The sequence below is a fragment of the Chaetodon auriga genome, chromosome 11 (genome assembly GCF_051107435.1).
Source record: "Chaetodon auriga isolate fChaAug3 chromosome 11, fChaAug3.hap1, whole genome shotgun sequence".
Taxonomy (NCBI): domain Eukaryota; kingdom Metazoa; phylum Chordata; class Actinopteri; order Chaetodontiformes; family Chaetodontidae; genus Chaetodon; species Chaetodon auriga.
The window spans coordinates 21,615,046-21,638,445 of record NC_135084.1 but is presented as its reverse complement, the minus strand read 5'-3'; the positions used below and the strand labels follow the sequence as shown (position 1 = coordinate 21,638,445).

Genomic DNA, 23,400 nt, shown 5'->3' with positions numbered 1-23,400 from the left:
TCAATCTGCAAACGAGCATTTCTACGTTCATTTGTGGCGAACAGTGGGAGTGGAAATGGGGCTTGTGCGATCATCCACAGTGAGGTAGATTCATAAAACAGAGCAATTCATGAATGTAGCTTCACAACTCCAACAAAAACAATACGTATGCATGTATGTTTTGTGTGCATGCTCGGTTTTAGTCGTGAATTATACAGAGCTTTGTGCACTTGGCCTCTGGTGTGGAGGGAAGTCCAAAACAGAAGCGGATTCTTCACAGGAGACACACAAATGCTCCACTGCGAACAAGAAACAAACAAGAGGGCATAAAAATGCTGATATTTCTTTCAGTGTGATCTCTTTTGTTAACAAGTAAAGTCACCACTACTGTCAAAAAGTGACAAACGGTTAGCCAGTCCCAGAGGAGAAACATCTCATACTGACAGTGTTATTACTGTTGCAAAACCTTTGAAATGTTTTCAAGGAAACCAGAAGGGCAAAGACAGGCCAGTTTCCTCTCCGCTATCTTAGAAATATCACATGCAGCATAATGTAAATGCATTTATTTTGATTTTAAGATTCATTGTGACAGTGCTTTATAGTTTGTATAGCTACACTACAGGACATAGACAACAGGAAGTACAACGTATATCAAAAGTTTCTTTAAAAAACAACTTCTATACAACCTTGAGAAGTCTGAACTTTATTTAACGTATAGGCTTTGAGCACTCACAGACAGCTAAAACAAAGAGGAGTGAACGGTGCAGAGGAAATCAAGGCTGGGCCTGTTGTCTCGAACTAAGTGGCTGCGTAGCTCTTGACAGCCAACAAAGACTTTCTGACAGTTTAGGCATCATTCATTGTTCAGGAGCAACCATGCACACACACGCACACACTGTACAGATATAAATTCACACTATTTCCCAGCATGCCAACCTGCATGCAGAGGCTGTGCAGACATGTACCTGTCTGGAAATCAAATGAGACAGCATAATGAGATTTTAGACCGATGCAGCAGCGGGCAGGTAGTGAAAAGACTTGAGACAAACACCTGTGCTCAAGAAACCACAGCGTGAAACACAGAGTCTCTTTTGCAGACTCATACTCTGCAAGCAGTGAGCATCATAAAAAAGAATGTCATCAAATTATCTTCAAATGCACAAATGCTACACAAGCCTGTTTAAAATAAAATAAAAAATACAACTTTTCCAACCAGGGAAAGGGTTTAATTGAACTGTGAAGAATCCATCACTCTGCTCACAGAGAATGGGCTCCATCCATCACAGTGGCAGCGCAGGAGGAGAAGAACCGAACTCCTCCATCAGTCTGATGTTATATGGCGGCAAAGGCTTCCACTGACCAGCTGTGCAACTTTCCATCCACGCGCTCACATTTTATGACTTCTTTAAAAGCCTTGCACGTTGTCATTTTCGCAGCCAGACTCCACTTTACCCTCCACTTTACCCAGAAGGTTGACTGGAAGCAAGCTCTTAAGAAATGCTTGGAAAGGTCAAAAATCAGTTTTTATTGTTGACACTGTCCGGTCGTGGAGGATAACAGTGTTTAAGTTTACGACCAATTTGCTTCCATCTGTGTTTACGTTGACCCTAAGTTCGACACTGTGACCGCGATGGCACGAACACATCAGCATGGTAACAGCATCTGTACACCTGTGTGAATGTGATTGGATGTTACAGGTCAGCTGGTAGCCACACAGCTGTGAGTGAGATCAGCTCATGCGACTTCACTCACGCTTTGCTGCACTCACACTGATGTAATTTAACATGTATTAAGTTTTGTCCCTCACATCGTTACAGTGTCAAATGTACAGTGTCCGTTTCAGATGTCAGCAACACGGCAGCTCTGTGCGGCTCTCAGCTCATTGGTTCAGTTCACTTGTCCTTCTGTTATCCACTTGTGTCATCTACCGGCCTTTTCCACACCAAACATTTCCAAGCGAGCCGTGCCACTGTGACAGGGAGCCAGTCTGCCCAACAGCAGAACCTTATAATCAAAGCAGTGAAATGGAATTCAGCCATCGAAGCCATCTCCACATTTCACTGGAGTGAAACCAAAGGGATGAAAAGTGAGTGAATACTGGCCGTGCATTTGTCAGCGAGACAGGAGGACGGGATAGAGGCCTGTAGCTCTACCCGGACCCATGCATTTAAGGTGGACGGCCCAAGTTTGAAGCCACTTTTGTGTTGGCTACAAGCCTAACGTATGAAGCCGTCTATTAAACGTGAACCGGTTAAGTCAATGTGAAAATGACCAGTATTAGTCAGTATTATGCATACTGATATACACACATACACACACCAGAATAACAGAGAAAGCGTGCTGTTAGATCCCTTTACCTGTTTTGGCTTTGTGCACAGTGAAAATTAATGGAAAATATGGAGGTAAATAGTAAATGTGCAGTTAAATTTTTCTGTTTGTCAGAATCAACCAGTCCTTTTCCCAGTAATACCACAAATGTGATTAGCTAACTAACACAAAAGGTGCAGCTCAAAACTAAAGCTGTGCATTAGTTAGAAATGAGAACTTCACTGTGCTCTGTTCAGTTTGCATGAATCTGCTCCGATACAGATAGCAGATTTAATTAGTCCATTAGTCAAACATTTAATTCTCTCTCATGTTCTATCCTTTGGAAGGTTAAAATGAGCTTTTCTTTTAATACAAATTAATAATTTATCTCTTCTAATTTTCTCTGACAACGAAAGACTGGTGAACATGTGTGTTTAAAAAAAGGAGCAGCAGCGCGAACGGAGACAATGCACATTCATTATTTTTCTTGGGCAGCATAAAAACAGGCCGAATTAATGATGCAGCCACCGCTTCCATCTCTGACACAATGCCAGAACAAGTCAGATGACAGTTAACGAGATGTCAGCCATTCATGCAAATGTCATTTTCATCATCAACTGAACATATAACAGAAAATGGATGTTTGTGTGTGTGTGGGGGGGGTTGAATGTGACATCGGGGAGAGAGCGAATATCCATTCACTTCCACTAAAATGTAAACTCTAATGGAAATTTGCATAATAAAGCTTTCATAATAAAGCTTTTCATTGCAGATTGAATTTAACACACACACACACACACACACAAACACACACACACACCTAATTGCCAGAAAAAATGGTGGCACTGTGCTTTTTTTGCAAACCATGAATCCACTGAAACTTCATTGCGTTCAAACTTCACATTTTACTTTTCAGCTTTATGCCAGTGCTGTAGTTAGGATCTGGTCAGCTTTTGGCACATAAACCACTTGATTAAGAATATCAAAAGATCATATTTTGGCTTAAAATACCCAGTTCAGTCCCTGCTTTTGTTGCCACAAACATGGCTGGAAAATGTCTGGACATCTCATTAAAAACACCTGTTTATTTTACACAAACATGGTTGAAAAATGTCCCAACATCTTGTTAAAAATACCAACTTTTTTTTGTCACAAACATGGCTAGAAAATGCCCAACGTTCCCATTAAAAACACCCATTTTTTTGGTCACAAACGCAGCTGGATAATGTCCCAACATCTCATTAAAAACACCTAGTTTTGTTGCGACAAACATGGCTAGAACAGCGGTCTGCTGCTCGGCAGTCATCATGCTTAGTTTTCACATTACCACCATCCCGTCCTCTGGATAAAAAGCTCAACCAGTAATCGTCACTACGTAACTTTGATACCAACTGGGTGGGCTACACACACACACACATGCACACAGACACGCACACACTCTATAAAGGCAGTGGACTCGCAGGGTCTCTGAAACAGGGTATCCCAAACTTTATTTTATTGGTTTTATCAGAAGTACCATGGAGAGCAGTCACAGTTAGTGGCAACACACATACAACAACTTTCCTCCTATCAGTTGGTGTTCAACAAAATTAATAAAATCAACAGAAAATTAACACTCACACGAACAGACAGAGGACAGCTGCAAAAAAAAAAGAAAGAAAAAAAAAGAAGATAAACCAAAACGTAGAAAGAAAAAAACGATCTTCATTATTACCAACATTATAACTGTTGCGGTTATTAATCCATTTTAAAAAACACACCAAATCAGAACTGACAAACATGAAATTCCCGACTACACCCTGTGAGAGCGAAGAGAAGTACAGAGAAAGAAAGGATGGACGGATGGAGGGAAAAAGATGTGCTGGAGCAAAGGCAGGATTAAAGAAAGAAAGATGAAAAGAGGGATTTAAGCAACCACGAGAATGACAGATGGTTCTGAATCAGACAGATGGTGACAAATGGTCCTTTGAGAGACTCAGACAGATGGGCGCATAGGCAGATATATTGTACTTAACTATAGATAGATGTAAGAGGACAGATAGAAAACAGGTGAATACAAGCAGGAGATACTGTTGAGTCATTGGGATAAGCAGCCAGACGTACACCAAACAGACAAAAGTCACACCGTCTGAGTCAGAATCAGCAGTGAAAAGCCCGACAAAAGCCCATCTGAAACGCCCCTCCAGTAAAAAAAAAAAAAAAAAGACGACAAGGAAAGAAAGATGGAGGGGAAAAAAAAGAGATGAGACAAACCAGCCAGAGAAGAAGAAAGAGGACGAGAGAGAAGAAAGGCAGAGAGAGAGAAACAAGCTTTAAGCAAACTACAACTTCTCCAAAAAGGCAATATATGTCATTCTTGAGTGTAGTGAGTGTTTCCTTTAAATAAATATGTAGAATTAACTCTCTACGGTTAGCGTGATGGCCATATAGTCCACCTCACTTATAACACTGTACAGTATATACACAATATTATTATTATTATTTCTTTAATGACAAAATAACCTTTAGATGTACATACAGTATTCCTCGCCCTCTGTCAGAGAATACAGCCACGGTATTAGAAGTAGCAAGCGGTGTCTTTTTTTTTATTTGTACAAATAACCCATGCAACTCCTGTATAGATTATTTATTTAAGATACATAACTGCTTTACGATCTCATCTCTCATTCAATAACAGCAGATATTGCCTTTTTAACAAACAAACTTAATTAATTAATCAGTAATGTGCAAGTTACTCCAAAACAAGACATTGTCGTCTTTGTTTAAATTAAAAACATACTCCTTTTTTTAAGCTCTACATACATTAAAAAAAAAAAAAAGTAACTGAACTGAATAAAAGGTGAACAGAAAACCTGAATCTGTACAACATTCAAACCATTTTTTGTCAACACCAGGGGAATGGGATACGATTCTCTATAACTATATACAGACGTTATCATTCATGCACAGTGTCAACAAGTAGCACATTGACATTCCAAAATATGGAAAACATGGCAAAGGGAGACGGAGGGCAGAGGGGAGTTTGGGGAGAAGAGACAGAGCGAAAGGTTTGCTGCCTGTTGCTTCGACAGCAGAGAGGCCAGAAAGAAAGACAGAGAAAGAGGGGAGGGACACAGAGGGACAGATAGACACTATAACAATACACATGCTGAGCAGGAGAAGTCCATTTCAATCTCACTGACCCAGAAATCAAGGTATGGCTGTAACTTCATGTTTTTTTTTTCTTTAATGTTCATCACCTTCCTCCTCCTTCTCCTCCGTCCTCTCTTCATCGTCGTCCTCTCACATCTCGTTAAAAGTTACTTTAAGGGTAGAGAATAGCTCTGGTAATGTTTTTTTTTTTTTTTTTTTTTCTCCATCAGTAACGCTTTAGAGACATCTCCGCATGACGTCGCTCAGCTTGTACCAGCAGGGGTTTTCGTCCTTCCTCCTGTTCCTTCGTCTGGTGTTGCGTTCACATGTCCCTCGGGCTGTCAGACGGACAGTCAGTTTGAGAAGTGAACGAGGCGACGAAAAACGTCAATCTTTGCGTCAGAAGCAACATTGTTAATGGTTCACAACTGATTCAACACCACTGTATTTTTTTCTACATCAGGTACAACATTATTACCGTGTACATCCCAGTCAAAAAACAAAATCGGTTGTTGTTTACATCAGAAGCAACTTTGCTAACGTTTTCAACGAATCAGCGCAGTAGCCGTTTCACATAAGCGACAAGAGCCAGTGCAATGCTTTTCCTTCATTTAAAACCCTGCCCACTTCTTCAAACCCCACCACAGAAGAATAAAAAAAATCTACTGAACTCTACAGCTCATTTTTCTACCCCTCGCTTGCTCTTAGTGTTATATTTACAGCGGTGGCCTGGCTAACCTTTGACCCTTCAAACCTCAAAAGTCCAAACCAAGGCAGGAAGCTAAGTCAAGTGCGTTTGTGGTTCTTCGCCTGGAGAAGCTGCTTTAGAAGAGAAAGAACTTGGCCGGGTGCCTCAAATCGTGCCAGGTAAAGCGGGCAAACTTGCTGGTCGCGGCTAACATTTTGCTAGCCGTGTTAGCTTCCCACCTTGGTCCAAAACTATGTGGGGCTTTGAGCAGCCGTGTCATTAATCTGCCGTTAGCTTCACAGCAGACTCGCTTTTAAGTCAAGGTAGATACACTGAGAGCCGGTGCAACAAAGGCGGTGTAGCAAAAGAACTAACTTTCCATCAATGAAATTTGTTAGCGTCTGGAAATTTTGTGCAGCAAACTAATTTGATGCAAACAACTACATTACTGCAAGCTTTTCATTCCTGCATTCTGGCGAATTAGGCAGCATGCACATTTTAAGTAAATCCAACACAATTTAGCAATCTCAAAGATAATTCATACCCTGTTGAAGATACTCAAAAAGTGATGCAAACAGCTCCCACAATGTTATATCTTTTTTTTTTTTTTTTTTTTTTTTTTGCGCAAGCTAGCATAACTTTTTACAGTGTATAAACCTTTAACTCCATGCCAGTGAAGAGACAAATGCATACAAATTTAAATAGAAAGACTCTGGTCAGGTTAAAACAACATCAAGGCAAGGAGTTTTTTTTGTCTCTTTGCAGAGTGTCAATGAAATATGAATAATATTTGGTGTTTTAAGAAAGATCCACTGGTTAGAAAACCCTTTACAGGTTGGACTGTAAATAGTAAGTTTCTAATAGAAAGATTTCCCTTTGGCAAAACAGGGGTAAACTGCCACTCCAAGGCCTTCACAAGAGAACAGCTACTCTAATGGAGAGCCTCGCATGGTGCAGAGTTTGGCAAATACAAGTCAGTAAAATCTCAGTTATACTTGGCTGTCAAAGGGTAATTTAATGTCGGAGTTCGAAAAAAAAGTTTTATTTTCGATTTGATCCCAAATTGTGTAACATTAGTGCTGCAAATAGCAGAAGTCTGCATGCTACAGAGCATTTAGTAGAGCTGTGAGTTTCAGAAGGCAAGCCTCGTTGTTTGACCTCTGTGTGGCATCGACTGATGGTTTTCTGTTCCAGGTGCATCATTTGGCGAATCACTTATAGAAATTTTATATAAATTATCCTCAAGATACTGTGAATTTGCCAAACTCGTCCAATCCGCTCTGCTCAGCTCTACTCTCTCACAGGGGTTGAAAGCTCTCTGTGACAAGATTTTTGTCAAGTTTTAAATGGATTACATCTAGCCCAGACTACTTACTTTACAGATGACATTTAAAATACCACTTATTGTATTATACATCAAGTAAAAAATACAACATCAGCAGGAAAATTCTGGCCAATTCAGATGCCTATAGTATAGTGCCATTCAACAAACGATGGACTGTGAGAATGCCTGCCTACACAGGAAGTTTCGTGAACGTCGAGATCTCTGTGGTTTTGGCTGAACGAGTAAAATGGTTAACAGTCTGAAGTGTAAACCTCTCTGACAGTCAAGCTAGGCTTGAAGATTTATATTCTACACGTACTGCAGGACAGGCTTTTGGGCCACTTTTATGCGTTTTGTTTGGCCAAAAACACACATAAAAATATTTTCAGGAAAGCAGCTGTTGGTTTCCATCAGACGATCAGGATGTCTCTTTTCTGGGAGACAAAAGACAAAGGAGCTGTATTTTAATAAAAGAAAGACAACTGATTATTGATTGATATTGAATATATATGATATCATTAAGGAAGATTCCAGTTAGTGTCTGATAAGGTCAGCTTGTCAGTCTGTTGCTGTTGCAGTGTGGCTCGTTCGACTACTCTGAATGTTGACAGTGTTCTGAAAGCAGGTATTGATACGTGTTTACTCGCCAGCCCAGTGCTTGACAGGGGTTTTCAGAAAGCTTTGCTATTGCTTGAGATCATGTTTGGCTGCTGGAGTCCTGAAACAACACACCCGGTGTTCTCAAAACCCTCAGTTAATCCTTCTAGAAACTAATCCAGCCAGTCCTCTGTCATATCATGCCCACAGAACTTTAGGACTGTGTGCAAACCAAAATCTGCACACTAACTGAATTTAGCCCTGTTTTAAATTCAGTTAGTAGAGGGTTGAGACAATGAGCATTGCTATACTTCAAAAAACAATAAAAACGCCACAGATAACCTGATTGCAGAACCCATTTTTGCCAATCATAAAAGAGACTACTGGGACTGAGCAACATGTTTACACCACTAGAATCACTTTGTTTTACAGGATTATTACATCAGGGAGAAATTAAGCTCTCTGGTTTTATAGCAGAACTCTTGGCGTAAAGCTGGAAGCTAGGTGGCCACACAGATTTCAATAATTAATAACATTTACTGTTGGGTAATTGTGCTGCAATTCTTTAATTCCTCCCTTGTCCAAAGTAATTGGTTGAAAGCAGCTTTTCTTTGCACTCCACTTCCTACGTTTGGTATCCATAGTATCCTAAGTATATCATCTCATATTAAACTATAATCTCCACCTTAACAGAGCCACTTGGTGATCTCAGACTGGTTATTCAGAATCAACAGTGCAACCCAAAGAGCATCCTTAATCCGGCTCTGCAGAGAGACAGTTTCTGGTGTTAAACAATTGTCTCCAAACCTCTGTGAGATGGTTAAACACAGTCTGGCTGTCTGAAATTAGATGTAGGCTAAATGTCTCTACAGGGACAGTGTAGCACAACAGTATTTACCCGTATCTTTTAGTGAGCCCACTTCACCACCAACAGCAACTACTTTGAACTATCCCGTCATCAGATGGCCCCAAGGTTTAGACTGAAAACTTGCTGCTGAAGTGTCAACAGTTGATTTCCGAGCCTGGTGTGAAGCAGGTAATCATGCAGATTACATTACGGTTCGTCAAGCAAATGCTTTTCCTTGAATGAAGAGACAACATGAAGTCAGATGCTCATTGCATACTTTGGGTTAGGCCTTCATGGTCCACAAGCCTGAAGGGTTGTATATTCAAGAAGCATAATAACGAGTGGAGGTGGCCTGGGAAAGAGCATTGCATGGATGGTTTAATTTGGAATAAGGCTGACTGCATTTTATAGGAAGTCTTTATAATCAGCAAGAAAAGGTTGAAGACTTGTCTGATGGATCATGACTCCATTATTTAGGTCTGGCATGTAGTCTTGTTTGCCACACAGCAACATCCCAACAGCTGAGCAGCTGGTGTATGAGGAGTACAAATCTCTGTTAAATAGCCCCCTAAAGACCAATCTATGTGAAGAATTATAAATCAAGGGTCAGGGTTAGGGATTAGTGGTTGTTTCATACAAAGCCCTTGAGGATTTTGATTGGTCCACTGACCAGCCGGGGGGAGGTGCTTAAGACACACAGGGATAACGGCCAAAGCTGCTGAGTGAACCAATGGGAAGGCGGCATCAAAGTAAGATAAACGATGACAGAGGCAGCCTATGAGGTTTCACAGGGGGCGGTACCTATGTTTTTAAAAGTCTATTGCAATGTTATGAGTGACACACGATCGTGGCAATCTCATTGGTGGAAAACCAGGTAACGGAGTTCCACAGTTTTAAAAAAAACAAAACAACACGTAAGATTAACCTAAATATTTATGTAATGATAATAGTTTCTCTAACAGTTTTAAACGGTAGAGTGGCCATTTTGTCTTCTCAGACATGGCCTTATTAAAGGTAAAAGCACACTAACCCCTTCTTGATTCAAATTAGACCTTAAATCATTTACATCTACAGTATAAAGCGACAGAGAGAGAGCCCAATCAGAGCGCATGGCATAACCAAGACATTCAGAAGGAAAATAGTGGAGCTGCGGTGTTAGGTCCAGCTCTTTGTATTTACATTTCTAACCTCAGTGACGTTCAAAACGTTTCGCTTCGTTGAACGTGCCCTTCCACAAAGAGTTTTACTCAGCTTTCCTACAGGCCGGGAGTCAAAAAGACCTCGTGTACAAAAGCATATTCCGTCTCACGCAGCAAAAGCAAAAACGACAGCCGTTTTTTTTTTTTTTTTTTTCCTTTTTCACAGTACTCGACCATCTTCCCACGTCACACAAGCACGGAAACACACAGTCACACACCAGCACACACACAGTTTGTTGTCATTGTGGCAATACATCCGGTTTCCTCTGATTGTGTTTTCAGTATCGTCTGGCCATGCATTTGCATACTGATAGAGTTCTTCTGTCTTTTCGTGTCTCACTCATGCCTGTTACTGTAGCTGGATGCGGGAGTAGCGCTTGTCCAACCGGAGGGGGATTAATGGGATTGCTGTTGTTGAAGCCACATATCCTACTGTAGGAGCTGTGATGGTGTGACGGTCTGTTTCAACCTTTTGCTCTTCATCCTGTTGAAACTCATTTGATTGCTGTGTGTTTGAACCAGCTGGGACACATCTGGGGATTAGTTGTATGACTCTGAAACAGGAGTGGGTTTGAGACAGCTTAATTGGTTTGGATTTATAGATCGAGACAAAAATGTATTCCTTAGTTTATTCCTTTTTCTGCCATGTTTCCATCTTCTGAGCTATTTCTCGAGCTCCTGGGATTTTCCTGTTTGTCGTTGTCCTTCCATGCATCCGTACTTCCTTCCCATTCTGTTTTTAGATGCTTTAACACGTCCTTCATTCCTTCATCTGTACATCCATCCATTCGTTCACCATTCAGTCTATTGCGTAAAGGGAGGGAGTGATAAATCAACGAGACAGCCTTAGTTTCCAAATTCATCCACCTCCCATTGGCTTCTTCCTCCATGTTCTCCTTCAACCTTCCCTTCATCATCCCTTGTTGTCTTAGAAGCCCTGGATGTGGCAGTAGGCCTCCAGTGAGGAGAAGAGGATGTAGAGGAGCCACAGGCTGACGAACAACATGGCGGTCAGGACCTTCGAAGTCCGGGGCCCGCCCAGCTCTCCACCGATCTCTGGCCGCCGTCGGTACATCAGTGTGCCGACGGCGATAAAGGCAAAGATGGTGAAGAGCGTGACGGAGAAGGCCAATGTGCCCGGATTCACCTTGAACTCCTCCCCATTGCTACTGTGGTAAATAGCAGCAATGGACCACGCCACCTGTCAAACATCAGTAGAAAAACATTACAAATTCATGCTTGTCATTACTTCTACCACAGCAGGACAAGCAGCACTTCATTTAAACCATCAATGAATCAATTGATTAATCTTCAAAAGGGCTGGACTCACCCCGATGCCCAGGAAAACATTGACAGCATTGGAGCCTGTCACATTACCGATGGATGCGTCTGCATACTGATCCTGGATAGCAGCGACCTTACTGGCAAAGGTATCTGGGTGGAGAAAGAAAAGGATGGTGGCAGATCAAATTTGGGCATGTGCTGCATTTTCTGTCAATACATTGCACACAACGGATGATTGTCAAGAGTGCCAGTGTTGCTATTTGTCTCTGTTGCATTAGGTCATCTGCAAACACAAGTCTCTTAATTACAATTCTAGCAGAAAGAGAAGAGGGATTGTTTCAGTGATTTCTTAAACATGACAGCAACCATGTTTTACACGTCTGCTTTGGGGGAAGTAATCAGTTTCCGTAGTGTGAGAATAATATCCTTAAGTTTCTACCCTTCTCCACACCCACCACAGATATACATTGTGCTCTTTGAAGGGGATCATTTTAAGTCACTCTTTCATTGATTGATTAACTTGGAACAATTCTGAATCATTTCAAAACTACTGTCCGGGTTGGCATGCAGTTCTCTATGGACAATAATGCCTCTAATGGGGAGTTAATGCATTGACGCACATCTCCTCAAACCTTAGCTGAGGAAGAAACCTTGGCTGGACTTGCTTTCTCCTTGTGCCACCATCAAAACAAAGACCATTGCGACATGAGGCCTTGGTTGAGTCACAGTGCACATGTGCCATTCAGGTAAGTTAAGTGTTGAATGTTCTACAGAACAAACAGATCTACACTTGGAGGTAACCTTGGCCTCGTTACACAGGAACGCAGTAAGAGAGAAGGATGCTCTTGATAAATGCAGAACACTTATAATTATTAATACAGAACACCAGGCAAATCCTTTTTTCCTCATTTAGACAGGGAACCTTAAATTAGAAACCAAATCTTTAATCCTGTTACAGTGTTCTGTCGCTGGCGGCCAGCACAGGCCGGATTTGGTCCAAGATCAATAATTTACAAGGCTGAATCTCAGTTTGCAGGGGCAAACAATTCTTGGCCTGACAACTAATCAACGTTGCGCTGCTTAGTCCCAAAATCCCCCCCCCCCCCCGTTTTCATGCTTGCCAAACTGCAGCAGCCCCAAAGGCACGGTCTTCCTCGTGGTACTGAAAGGAGCAGCAGAGACCATGCCAAATCTCAACAATAGACTCGTTGCTGAGAGCACAAAGACTTAGCAAAAAGCCAAATGGTCAGTTAGCGCTCCTTTCTCTCGCTAATTTTCTGGCCTTCTTCTCTTCATTAGTGATTCATGTCCTCTTGCTTTTATGTGCCAGATACACTGAGAGGAGATGGAAACAGAGTGAAAAAGCAAGGAAGAGAATAGGAGAGGAGGAAGGGCTGTCTTGAAGAGGCAGCCAAACTGGCCGAGGAAAAGAGGATGATGGGAGGACCGGAAAAGGATCGAGGGGAGAGGCAGCCTGCCAAACTAAGAATCCAGCAAAGATAAATCTCCCCATAGGCCAACACCTTAAAGGTCTTCAAGGACAGGCCTGCTGGGCTTATGTGTGTGTGTGTGTCTATATATATTTAGGCTATTTATGCGTGCCTGTCTGTGTGTGTGTGCTTCCATGTACTGTTCATACATGTGTACCGTCTGTGTGTGCTGGTGAAAGATGCCACCTGGGCCCAATCTGACGCCATGCCTCCACCAGCTGGCAAAGGCCTGTGCATGTATGCCTGCATCAACTGGTCTTTGAGTGCTTGTTGTGTGCATGATTGAGTGGGTGAGTGCGTGGGTGCTTGCATGTTCGGAAGCGACGTGTGTGTCTGAAACAGGTTCAATTGTGCAGCTCCTTCTGAGAGAGTGCGCCTCCCTGGAGAGTTTTCTGCCCTTTGCTTCTGCCTTTCTGTCAATCAAGCGGTCTCTCTCTCTACCTCCTTTTTCCTCTTGACTCTTAACATGGAAGGACTCATTGGGGAGCTTTGATGTGCTCAAGGCAATCTGTCTGCATGTGGAAGCTTTGTCTGATGGTGGCAATAGTGGAAAAATCAGTGCTATTAGGATCCATCCTCTTAGGACCATCAACATCCACAGAGAATTGCAGAGAAATATTCCCCTCAGTTCTTGTGATACCTGATTGACGGTGACAACCATGTGATCACAACGATCAACTGGCTAATTTATGTAGCATGAGTCTTCAGTTTGAGACCAGTTGGATAGAAAGTCTGTAATGCTGCTGCACTTTTTTGAGCCAGTTTTTTGTTTGAGTCTCTCAAACCAAAGTTGGCAGCAGTCTTTCCTTCCCTCAATCGCCATTTAAACTGATTATCCTCCTGCTCGTCTTTACCATTGTCTGCAGTTCTCTTTGGCTCAGCTGAAAGATTTGTGCCAGGACAGGACAGGAAAATTTAAGCAAGTTTAATTATTATCCTCGTAAGACTTCGTAGCACTTTAATATCCCTTAATGACCTTAATGGCACCGAGGTTTAGGGGCAATTTTGGCACAACGATTTTTAAAAAGGTCAAATTTGCTTTCATCTCATGTTATTTACACTCCTGCGGTTTGCTTCTGTTCCTGCCTGAGCTGAAGTCAGTCTAAAAGGTTCACGTTGGTGAAACAAATAAATCCTGTATAGATGCTTTATTGTTCGGACCCAACATTTATTGCAAAGTACTTTCATTGACTTTCTGAGGCAAACACGAAATGATACACAGAAATTGAAATGTCTGAAATGTACTCTGGAGTCTTAAAGTGATGCAACTCAGAGGTTTTACCTGAGCCCCAAACCAACCACAAATTTCCAGAGTTTCTAATTCTCTTTTAACAGCTCCTCTCCTGCTGCTTTCCTCCTATCTCCTTCTGTGTGTGTGTGTGTGTGTGTGTGTGTGTGTGTGTGTTAGCCTGGCTAACGGTGATAAACGAGGTTAATCATCACAGAACCACAGCACAGGATGGGTTTTATTAACTCTAATAGCCACAGAACTTGAGGTCTGTTTCCTTTTGTGTGTGTGTGTGTGTGTGTGTGTGTGTGTGTGTGTGTGTGTGTGTGTGTGTGTGTGTGTGCGTGTGTGTGTGTGTGTGTGCCATGGGAGGTTCTGTTAATAAAGCTGAGAGCCTCAGAAAGGCTGAACCACTCTGTTTCCACTCTGCAGTTCTTCACATTGTGCTTATGTGTGTATGTGTCTGTAAATGCAGATGTTGGCAAGCATATATTTCTGTTCATGTGTGTTCAAGTATTAGTTCATCTGTATGTGTACATACATGTTTGTATGTGTGTGTGTGTGTGTGTGTGTGCGTGTGTGTGTAAAACAGTATGTAATACATCACTTTTATCCCTGAGCTCCCTAAATGGGAGGACAGAGACCACCTGAGCCTGACATGACAAATAGCCCCATGCTAATAACATGTGGCGGTCACGGTACAGGTGTGTGCATGTGTGTGTGTATGTGCAAGTGCATGAAACCTATTTCAAGTTTTAATATGTTCGTTTAACACATGCGTGCGCGAGTCTGTACTATTAAACAATTACAGCTGTATATGTGTTGATTGTTATAGATCTTGTATCCAAGCATGTGCTGTATGTGCTGTGTGTGTGTGTGTGTGTGTGTGTGTGTGTGTGTGTGTGTGTGTGTGTGTAGAGGCAGGGGACTGAGGCCAAGGTTAAAACACATCTAGCCAGCCGTTGCAGTCGTCGGTCATTCTTCATATTTAGTGGATGATCTATGCTGCTGTCTGCAGACCGCAGTGTTTCTTCTAACAGACTCCCACGTATAAAGACACACTGGCGACTGCTGGTTCAGGGACGGTAAAGACTCCCTCAGCGTGACGGCAGGGAAACACATGACCCGTGTGTTCTTTTTATCGTTTCCCATGTTTTTGTTGGATGTTTAACCACCGCACATAAAATAAAACAAATCAATTTGTTAATTGAAATGATCTCATCTGTAGATTTCCTCAACGCAAGCTTTGGGATATTATAATAACGCCAAATTTACGACCATAATTCTCCAGTATTGAATAAATACTCAAATGTGTGATCCGTCTCTGTAAGGTTTGTGTTACTAAATCACCCTTCTGCAGTGATATCCATTTCTGCCACTTTTTCCACACTTGCATTAATGTTTCATTGCATATTGCAGCTGCTGTTGATTTGTTTAACTCGATTGTTGTTTAAAAGAGCACTAACTTTGATGAGGCGTCTATAGAACAGAAATCAATGCAGGGGTGCACTCTCCTTTATTCTGCAGCAGACACACTGAAGGAACGACACGGGAGGAATAAAACTCCAAGTAATAAAAACTGAAGCTAGGAATTGAAAATGTCAAGGCACAGTCCCTGAAGGAGATTATTGATGAATGCAAATATATTTCTAAATTGAAGACCTTGAGTTATTTTACGCTCATAAAGGCCTTGTGAGGCTCAGTGCCAAAGATGGAGAAAAGGCTTTGATTAAAGCTGGTGGAAAGTCCAGTAGCGGGATACTTAAGATGAACATACAGCACATGTGTATGAACGTGCTCACAAACACACACACTCACCTGGTACAGAGGTTCCCAGTGCAACAAATACCACTGCTGTGACCGAGTCTTTGAGGCCCACTGTGCAGCCAAAATGAGAGGCCAGGTCGCCTGTAATTATATGAAACATATCATATTTTCATTTATTCACTCAATACCAGTAAAATCTGAAAAACCCAGCCATTAAAACATATTATTATTTGGTTTTAATTACCAAATATCCTTTTAAAAGTGTTGTAATTGATTTCATTTTGCTTATTCGTCACCATACCAATGACGGCGGTGAGCAGTCCGATCATACAGATGGAGACCACGAAGCAGGCCCAGCCGTTCCAGTACTCTGTGGGCGGGACGAAGGCGAACAGAACCTTCCAGAAGACGGTGAGGAAGTGCATGACGTAGTCGAAACACGACGGCAGCTTCTCCTCCCCGCACTCCTCGTCGTCGTCATCCTCGCCTGCAGGAAAGAGAAAGAGAGGTTGAGGAGGAGGTCGGCCGAGTGGCGTCCTGTGCTTTGACTCCCTCAAAGTTTTCGAGCAGAATACTGATTGTTTACAGCCACGAAATAAGCTCATTAAGTTCTTATTCGCTGTTTTAGGTGAAGCTGTTTGCAGGAATCGTTGACTTCCTCTGCCTTTTCATGGATGAACCAGTTTACAGAATAAATCTGCCTCTGAGGAAAAAAGTAAAAGATGAGAGCAACAGTGCTGCATGAATGAAGAACTGAATGAGGACATATCGATCGCAGTAGGAAGTAATCAAATCTAATGACTATCAAATGTGGTTTTCAATCATTAAATAGAAACATGAATCAGATTTTCTTATTAAAAGCTGATGTTCAACACATTTTGTCTTCATGGTTGATTTGACAACTCGTCTTTGCCCTGAAAGGGGAAAAAAACAGCTGATATTATGTGTCCATGACTGACCGGAGGCACCTGAAGAGCAAAGGATTACAGGACTGTTTCTCCCTTTGACTCCAGCAGGCAGAAAGATTATAAGTCTCAAATAAAGACATCATTTCCAACCCACTGTTTTGCAGGTGTGTGTGTGTGTGTGTGTGTGTGTGTGTGTGTGTGTGTGTGTGTGTGTGTGTTGATACTCCCATGCCTGCTGAACACACACACACAATTAGCAGCTTACACACTCCTTTGTGTCGCTGGCTGTTGCTCTGCTTCATTTATAAATGAGTCTAATGAATGAATAAACGAGGCTTCCTGCTGCTCCCATGAAACAAGCTGACGGGGTAAATCCAAGGGAAAGCCATGATCTCTTATTGATTTCAAAAGCGTCAGTCACTCGCTGCATGCATTAACCTTTTAAGAGCTGGTGATGCATTCAGGTGCTCCAAACAACCAAATAAAATCAGCCTGAACTGTAATGTGAGCTGAGTTTGGGGGGTACCACAGCTCCCTGAAGCCTAACTTCAGATGATTTTATGCATTTTAACTGACACTCTCATGCAAGTGCAACATCCAGAGTTTGTGCTTGTGTGCAAGTTCCTCCCAAACGCTGTGCGCCACCTAGTGACCTGTTTGAGCATCACACTAACACGGTAACAAGGATAAGTACATGAACGTCTATTTAAGACACAATAAGTGTCTATTTTAAACACTTTTAGCTTATTATTTTAGCAATGAATGGTGCATTAGTCCCATATTAAGCTGCATTATAGGCTTTTTAGACTTTTTAAACATCTTTTTATGCCATTTTTAATTCCTGCAGATACATTTTTAACCCTTTGACACTGTGCATATTTTTGTCTGGCATGCACATTTTTAATCCTTTAGACTTATTTCATAATTTTATGGTTTTATACCCCTGGAGCTCTTGTAGGTCCTTAAGAGAATTTTGCTCTGGAAACCATGCAAACCAGAGACCAGAAAAGCCAAACTGAGACACACTCTCTCGCATGCAACCTTCTATTTCTGTGATGGATAAATTACCTTCTTTGAAATTTGCCATTTGGGACTGAACGCATGAATGCATAAGCCCTGGGAAAACTGTCACGGCACGTAATAATGAAGCAGCAAATTGTCTGCAAGAAAGCCAACTCAACCCTTGCACTGTCCTTAGCTCAACTTCTAACCACGATGATCTCAAAGCGAGGCGTGCAGCTTCCACAAAGTGCGGCTGTTGACACTTTCAGTCCTGACCTTCTGCTGTAAGTGTAACGTTACAAGACAGCCTGATATTTGTCATTAAACACGAGTCACGAACCACATCCACGCTGTGTGTGGGGCAATTACTACACATTAGCATGGGTTAACAGAAGGATTAATATACTCTGATAGGGCCAACAGTTTCCTCAGGGGTCATGCACTTTGTTTAATGCAATTAAAAATAAATGCTTCCTTTTCAGGGTGAGCACTTTGAACAAATCAAATCATCAACTATAAATGAACAGCAGAAGGTCAGTGAAGAGAGCAATGGCCTCATCCACTATTATGGTTTGGAACACACACACACACACACACACACACACACACACACACACGGTAATGAATTATAAAACAAGAGTCCACCTGAGTTATATCACTTTTTACTTTCAGCGGCTCTCCCTCCCACACAGTCGGTTAAGGCTGAGTGGGGCCATTTTTCTCTCTTTCTGCTAATGTTTATATGTGCTCTTATATCTCAGTCTTGGCCTCTTTCTTCGGTCTGTATCTTTTAATTTCCTGCTCCTGCGTGTGTGGGCGTTAATTACGTGGGTGCCCCGCTAGCACCCATGGGGGAATCACAATGTGGGGTGGCCACATTTGGAGAACGGTAACGTTGTTCAATGATGATTAATAGAGGATTGGAGATGGAGTCTTTCACTGGGAGCTGATGCTGTATCTCCTATATTCAACTTTTGTTCTATCATCCATCAGTTTACAAACATCAGCTTTATGAATTGTTCCTGAGCTCATGTATTAATTTCCTTTAAACAATCATGTGTTCACAAAGTGGTGAACCTCGCTCCATCCTCGCTTGTGAACAACTGAGCCTTTCCAGGATGCCCCTTTCATACCCAATCATAATACTCTCACCTGGTACCAGTGAACCTGTTTACCTGTGGAACGTTCCAAACGGGTGTGTTTTTGGACTTTCCCAGTCTTTAGTTGCTCCTGTTTTAGTTTAAGGTAGTCAGTGTGGATGGAAGACTTGCAAAGCGCAGGACACCACAGAGGCTTTCATCCTCAGTCCCATGTGCGGTTAGGCAACAAAAACACTTGGTTAAGTTCAGTGAAATGTCATAGTTGTGTTGTTAAATGTTAATTATGTAAACATGTCCTGCGTCCATGCTTCAAGTCAATGCTTACTTTTTCAATCTTAAGCAAAGACCACGATCTTTCCTGAACCTTAACCAGGTGCTTTGAGAGCCAGTGTCAATAATTTAATATACTGTTTTACTGATCATTTTATTGTGTAGTGATGTAAGGTTGTCGGCTTTAGAACATATATCCACCAAACATGATTGGTTGTCAGAGCCTTTCTCTCCTGGCTCATATTTCTGTGCTCCCTCTTCCCTCCTTCTCCATCTGCCTTCACTTCTTCTACTTCTTCTCTTCTTCTTCTTCTTTCCATCCCTGACTTGCACATTCTCTTCTCTGCTTGTCTATTTCCATGCTCACTTAGGTGTTTTACTGATAAAGTCGTTATCCAATAGTAATTCTGCCTCTTTCACTCCCTCTCGCTCTTATGCAGTCTTTTCATCCTCGGTCACATTTTGCTGATAGAGCCTTTATATAATTGAATATTCTCTGTCGCACTCTCGCTTCTTCCCTCTAAACCTCCCTCATCCCTCCACAGCCTTCTGTCACTCTCTAAATGCCACCGACAGCCTCCTCACTCCATTTTCTCTGTGTTTGCGTGCATGAGATCTTTCTTATTTATTCAAGGTCCAGCCCATGAAAGTGAAAGAAAATAAAAAATAAAGTCCCGAGCATCAATAGCTAAAATAAAATGACACATCTCATCTCATCCTAATCTGGAAGCTGCTCACTCAGGCTTTTCTATTGAGCTTGCTAATGTACTTAAGTAATACCTAATCTGACACGTGCACACATGTCAATATTCTCTTTCTCCTGCCCTCCAGATGTGTTGGATGTGTTATCTCTTGCTGCTCACTGAGCATGCCCAGACACTGAGTTCTCAAAGGCCAGAGCAGATGTGGACTGCAGCTCATCTCTACATGCTGCTAGCCAAGCGAGGTGTGCGTACATGAGTGTGTCAGGGTGGTTGAAGTGATATGGTCTAAGCCCAGGGGACCAAAAGACACACAGACATATACGGGATACATGCACAGACTCTGAATCCCAAACTGAGGCAAGCAAAAACACCCCCAGTGCACTGTGGGAAATATCACACACACATACATACAGTAGAGAAAGACATCCTATCAGTCATCCGTGCATCTTCAAACGTAACCGCAGTTTTTGCCTCTCGTTATTTTTTGACACTGACGATTGCATTCGAATCTCAGGAATGAGACGCTATAGCTGTCAAAACTAAAAAGAAGTCACATTTTGAGAACCCAGCAGATCTTTTAACAAACCTTTCATTTAAGAAGACATGTCCATGATCCTCAAAGCCTCGTCCGTGCTGTCAGTATGAAAAAATATTCTCTCTGCTGTGCAGTGAATGTGAATTTTAACCAGTTTCTCCAGACGAGTCTACATTCATTTGACCAGGCAAACAGTCACTATCTCCCAGCGCAGCATGACTTACATTCATTTCGTCTTTGCCCTAAAATTGGATCATTTTGTCCACATAAGAAAGGCGAGTCCCCACAATGTGACTGTGATAACAGATTTATGTCCCCATAACATAAGTAATAATACATGTGCGCACACACACACACTTACTACAGCATGAAATATAATCATTAATATATCTTAATTATTAAAGCCTTTGAAGTGCAGACGAGCCAGCAGCATCACTGTGCAGCAAGGACTGAAACTTGCATAACATCCTTGAAAATAAATCTGAATTTGCTTTATCTCTGCTCTGTCAGGCGTTTTCTAAGAGCTGTTGTCACACACAGTCCATCAGTGAATGAGCCAGTCAGCCTGTCTTTTGACAAGCCAATCAGTCAGTCAGTCAACAGATCAATTAAATAATCAGTCACTGAGTGAGTCAACCATTCATTGTCATTCACTGTCTAAATGATGCAAATTACAGTTTGTGCACAGCAGGGACAGACAGGTGGTGACGTGAACTGCAGCACAATGACTGTTACTGAATAACTGTTGCAGTGGGAGAAACGGCTTTGGTCAAAAAGAGGTTGCTGGTCTCTCCGGTGTGAATCAAAAACACAAAGAGGCAGATCGCAAAAGTTGATTTAGCAATTAGCAATAAGAAAAACGAAGAATAATGCCGAGGTCCCACCTGTGCCTGCTCACATTGCACCTGACCCCAGTGCCTATCCCGGCAGCTGGGGGGTCCACAGGTCAGAGGCTGAGCCCGACTGGGCCTGCGGGTAAAGGCCCATCATCAGCCCACCAAAGCTGGTGAGCTTTCCTCCCAGTTCTGGCTCCAGGAGGGGGCAGAGAGAGAGTTAGGAGCTCAGACATCCAGACGGAGCTCAGAGTAGCCAAGGGAAGCGAGCTGAAATGGCTGGGGCATCTGATGTCTCACGATGCCTTCTGGGCACCTTCTTTTGTAAGTTTTTGGGCACGTCCAGCTGGTAGGAGAGTTTAACTATCTCATCTAGTTTGGAAATGCATCAGGGAGGAGCTGGAAATCATTGAGTGGGAGAGGGAGGTCTAGACTACCTTTCTTATCCTGTTGTCATAAGTGACATGGATGGATGGAAAGACACCTTTATCCTTTAAAGAAATATAATACTTGTCCACAGAACGCACAGTAAAAATGACCACAAGGTGTGGTCTGCGTCTGTATGTTCAGGTGATACTGTCTGCCTACATAGACTTCCCTCAGGTGTGGACGTAAATAACACACACATAGAGCAGCAGGTGATGAACAGCGTGGTATGGACTTTGTAATTAGAGAGCAGTGGACTGTGGCGTGCTTGCAGATCAATCTCTCTCTCCTTCTTTTACTTTTCTCCCTCACTCTCTATCCTAACAATCCCTCTCTCCCCACAATTTCCTTTTCATTGATTTTTTTCTCCATCTCGTTGTCTCTTTGTTTGTGGCTGTGCTCTTATTCAAACAGTCTACTTCAACAAGAATATTGTTCGATCATGTTTTGTGAACGTCTAAACGATCAAGGCTCGTAACGAGACGTGTTTATGTCATTTATGTTTGCCGTGCTGCGTACAGAGAGAGTACAATTAGGGAAAGATCTTGGTTATTGTTTAAAGAAAGAAACAGTTGACAGTTGGTGGGAGAGGGGTTGTGAACAGCTGTCTTCTGTATTGAAGTTGCATACTTTGTTAACCCAACCATCTGCCATGGTCCTCCTGTCTAATACCAGGATCAGACAACAAAATACCAGCCTGCTGATGGCCAACTTGATGGAGTGTTGAGAAAGAATATGAGTGGAGGAAAACTGATACAGCATCTGTGACGCCTCTTGACATGCTGACAAAAAGACTCCCACGTCACTTGCCTGGTTCACCGTCTTCTGTGACGTCTTCTGTGACGTGGACCCACGGAAACATGACTGTGAACACAATTACTCAGACCTGCACAATGTAAGCCCACACACTCACCATCTTTCTACTGACTGGGAGAGAAAAATGTAGTGCGATTCACGATCCAAGTGACACTGACACAAAAACATTACTGTAAAACATTTGTTGTTGGCGCTGCAGAGTCGTACTGAGACGTCGGCTACTTGCACCTTGCACCACATCAGTGAAAGACAGCATGATTGGTTGAGGAGCAGCAAGCCATGGCAAAAATGTATGACGATGATCACCTCATGTGACACACTGACCATCTCAGAGGACAAATACTGCATATTGAGCAGTCCGATACTGGCAATGTTGATTTGGCTAACTTAGACTGCTAACTCAGACTAGCTTCAGTTAATGCATTTCGAGCACAGAACAAAGACCGCTTTCACTTTAGGAAGGGACTGTAGGAGGAACAAGCAGCAACCAACAACTCTGTCAACACATAGCATTATTCTGCAAGGTGCACATAAGTGGAAACACTGCCTACGATAAAAACAGAACCTTCACGCTCTTCAAGAATAACACTTGAGTGATAACAAATGCATTAAGGATTCAAAACTATCACGCTGCTCAACAAATGGCAACTTGGCAGGCTTGTCACATTGTCTGTGTGCAGAACTGCACACTGGAAAACACACACATAATCTCTCCTTGTCTCTGTGTGTTAGCTTATCTTGGGAGAATTCTCCATTAACCACGTCACAAACAGAAAAATACACACAAGGGAAAACAGGTCAGCGTACACACACACACAACACCAGCACACTGACATTTCAGAGGGCTTTAATGGCTGGCTAAATGCAGGTTTCTTGCTTTGAGATGAATGTCATGGTCTCGGCAGCATTTTGTGTGCATGTGTGTGCGTACATACAGTATGTGCATGCCGGTTTAAGTGCCAAA

At 42.3% G+C, this 23,400-nt stretch overlaps 1 protein-coding gene across 2 annotated transcripts in view; it reads right to left on the bottom strand.

Annotated features, from left to right (window-relative positions):
- Positions 1-3,750: 3,750 nt before the first annotated feature.
- slc8a1b (solute carrier family 8 member 1b) overlaps positions 3,751-23,400 on the bottom strand; it is a 132,672-nt gene continuing 113,022 nt past the window's right edge. For both annotated transcript variants that reach the window (XM_076743078.1, XM_076743077.1), the window contains exons 8-11: positions 16,144-16,329; positions 15,894-15,983; positions 11,404-11,507; positions 3,751-11,274 (exon numbers count right to left, since the gene is read on the bottom strand). In XM_076743078.1, the coding sequence (XP_076599193.1) occupies positions 11,002-11,274; positions 11,404-11,507; positions 15,894-15,983; positions 16,144-16,329 (653 nt within the window). In that variant the 3' untranslated portion in view covers positions 3,751-11,001. The remainder of the gene's footprint in view (positions 11,275-11,403; positions 11,508-15,893; positions 15,984-16,143; positions 16,330-23,400) is intronic.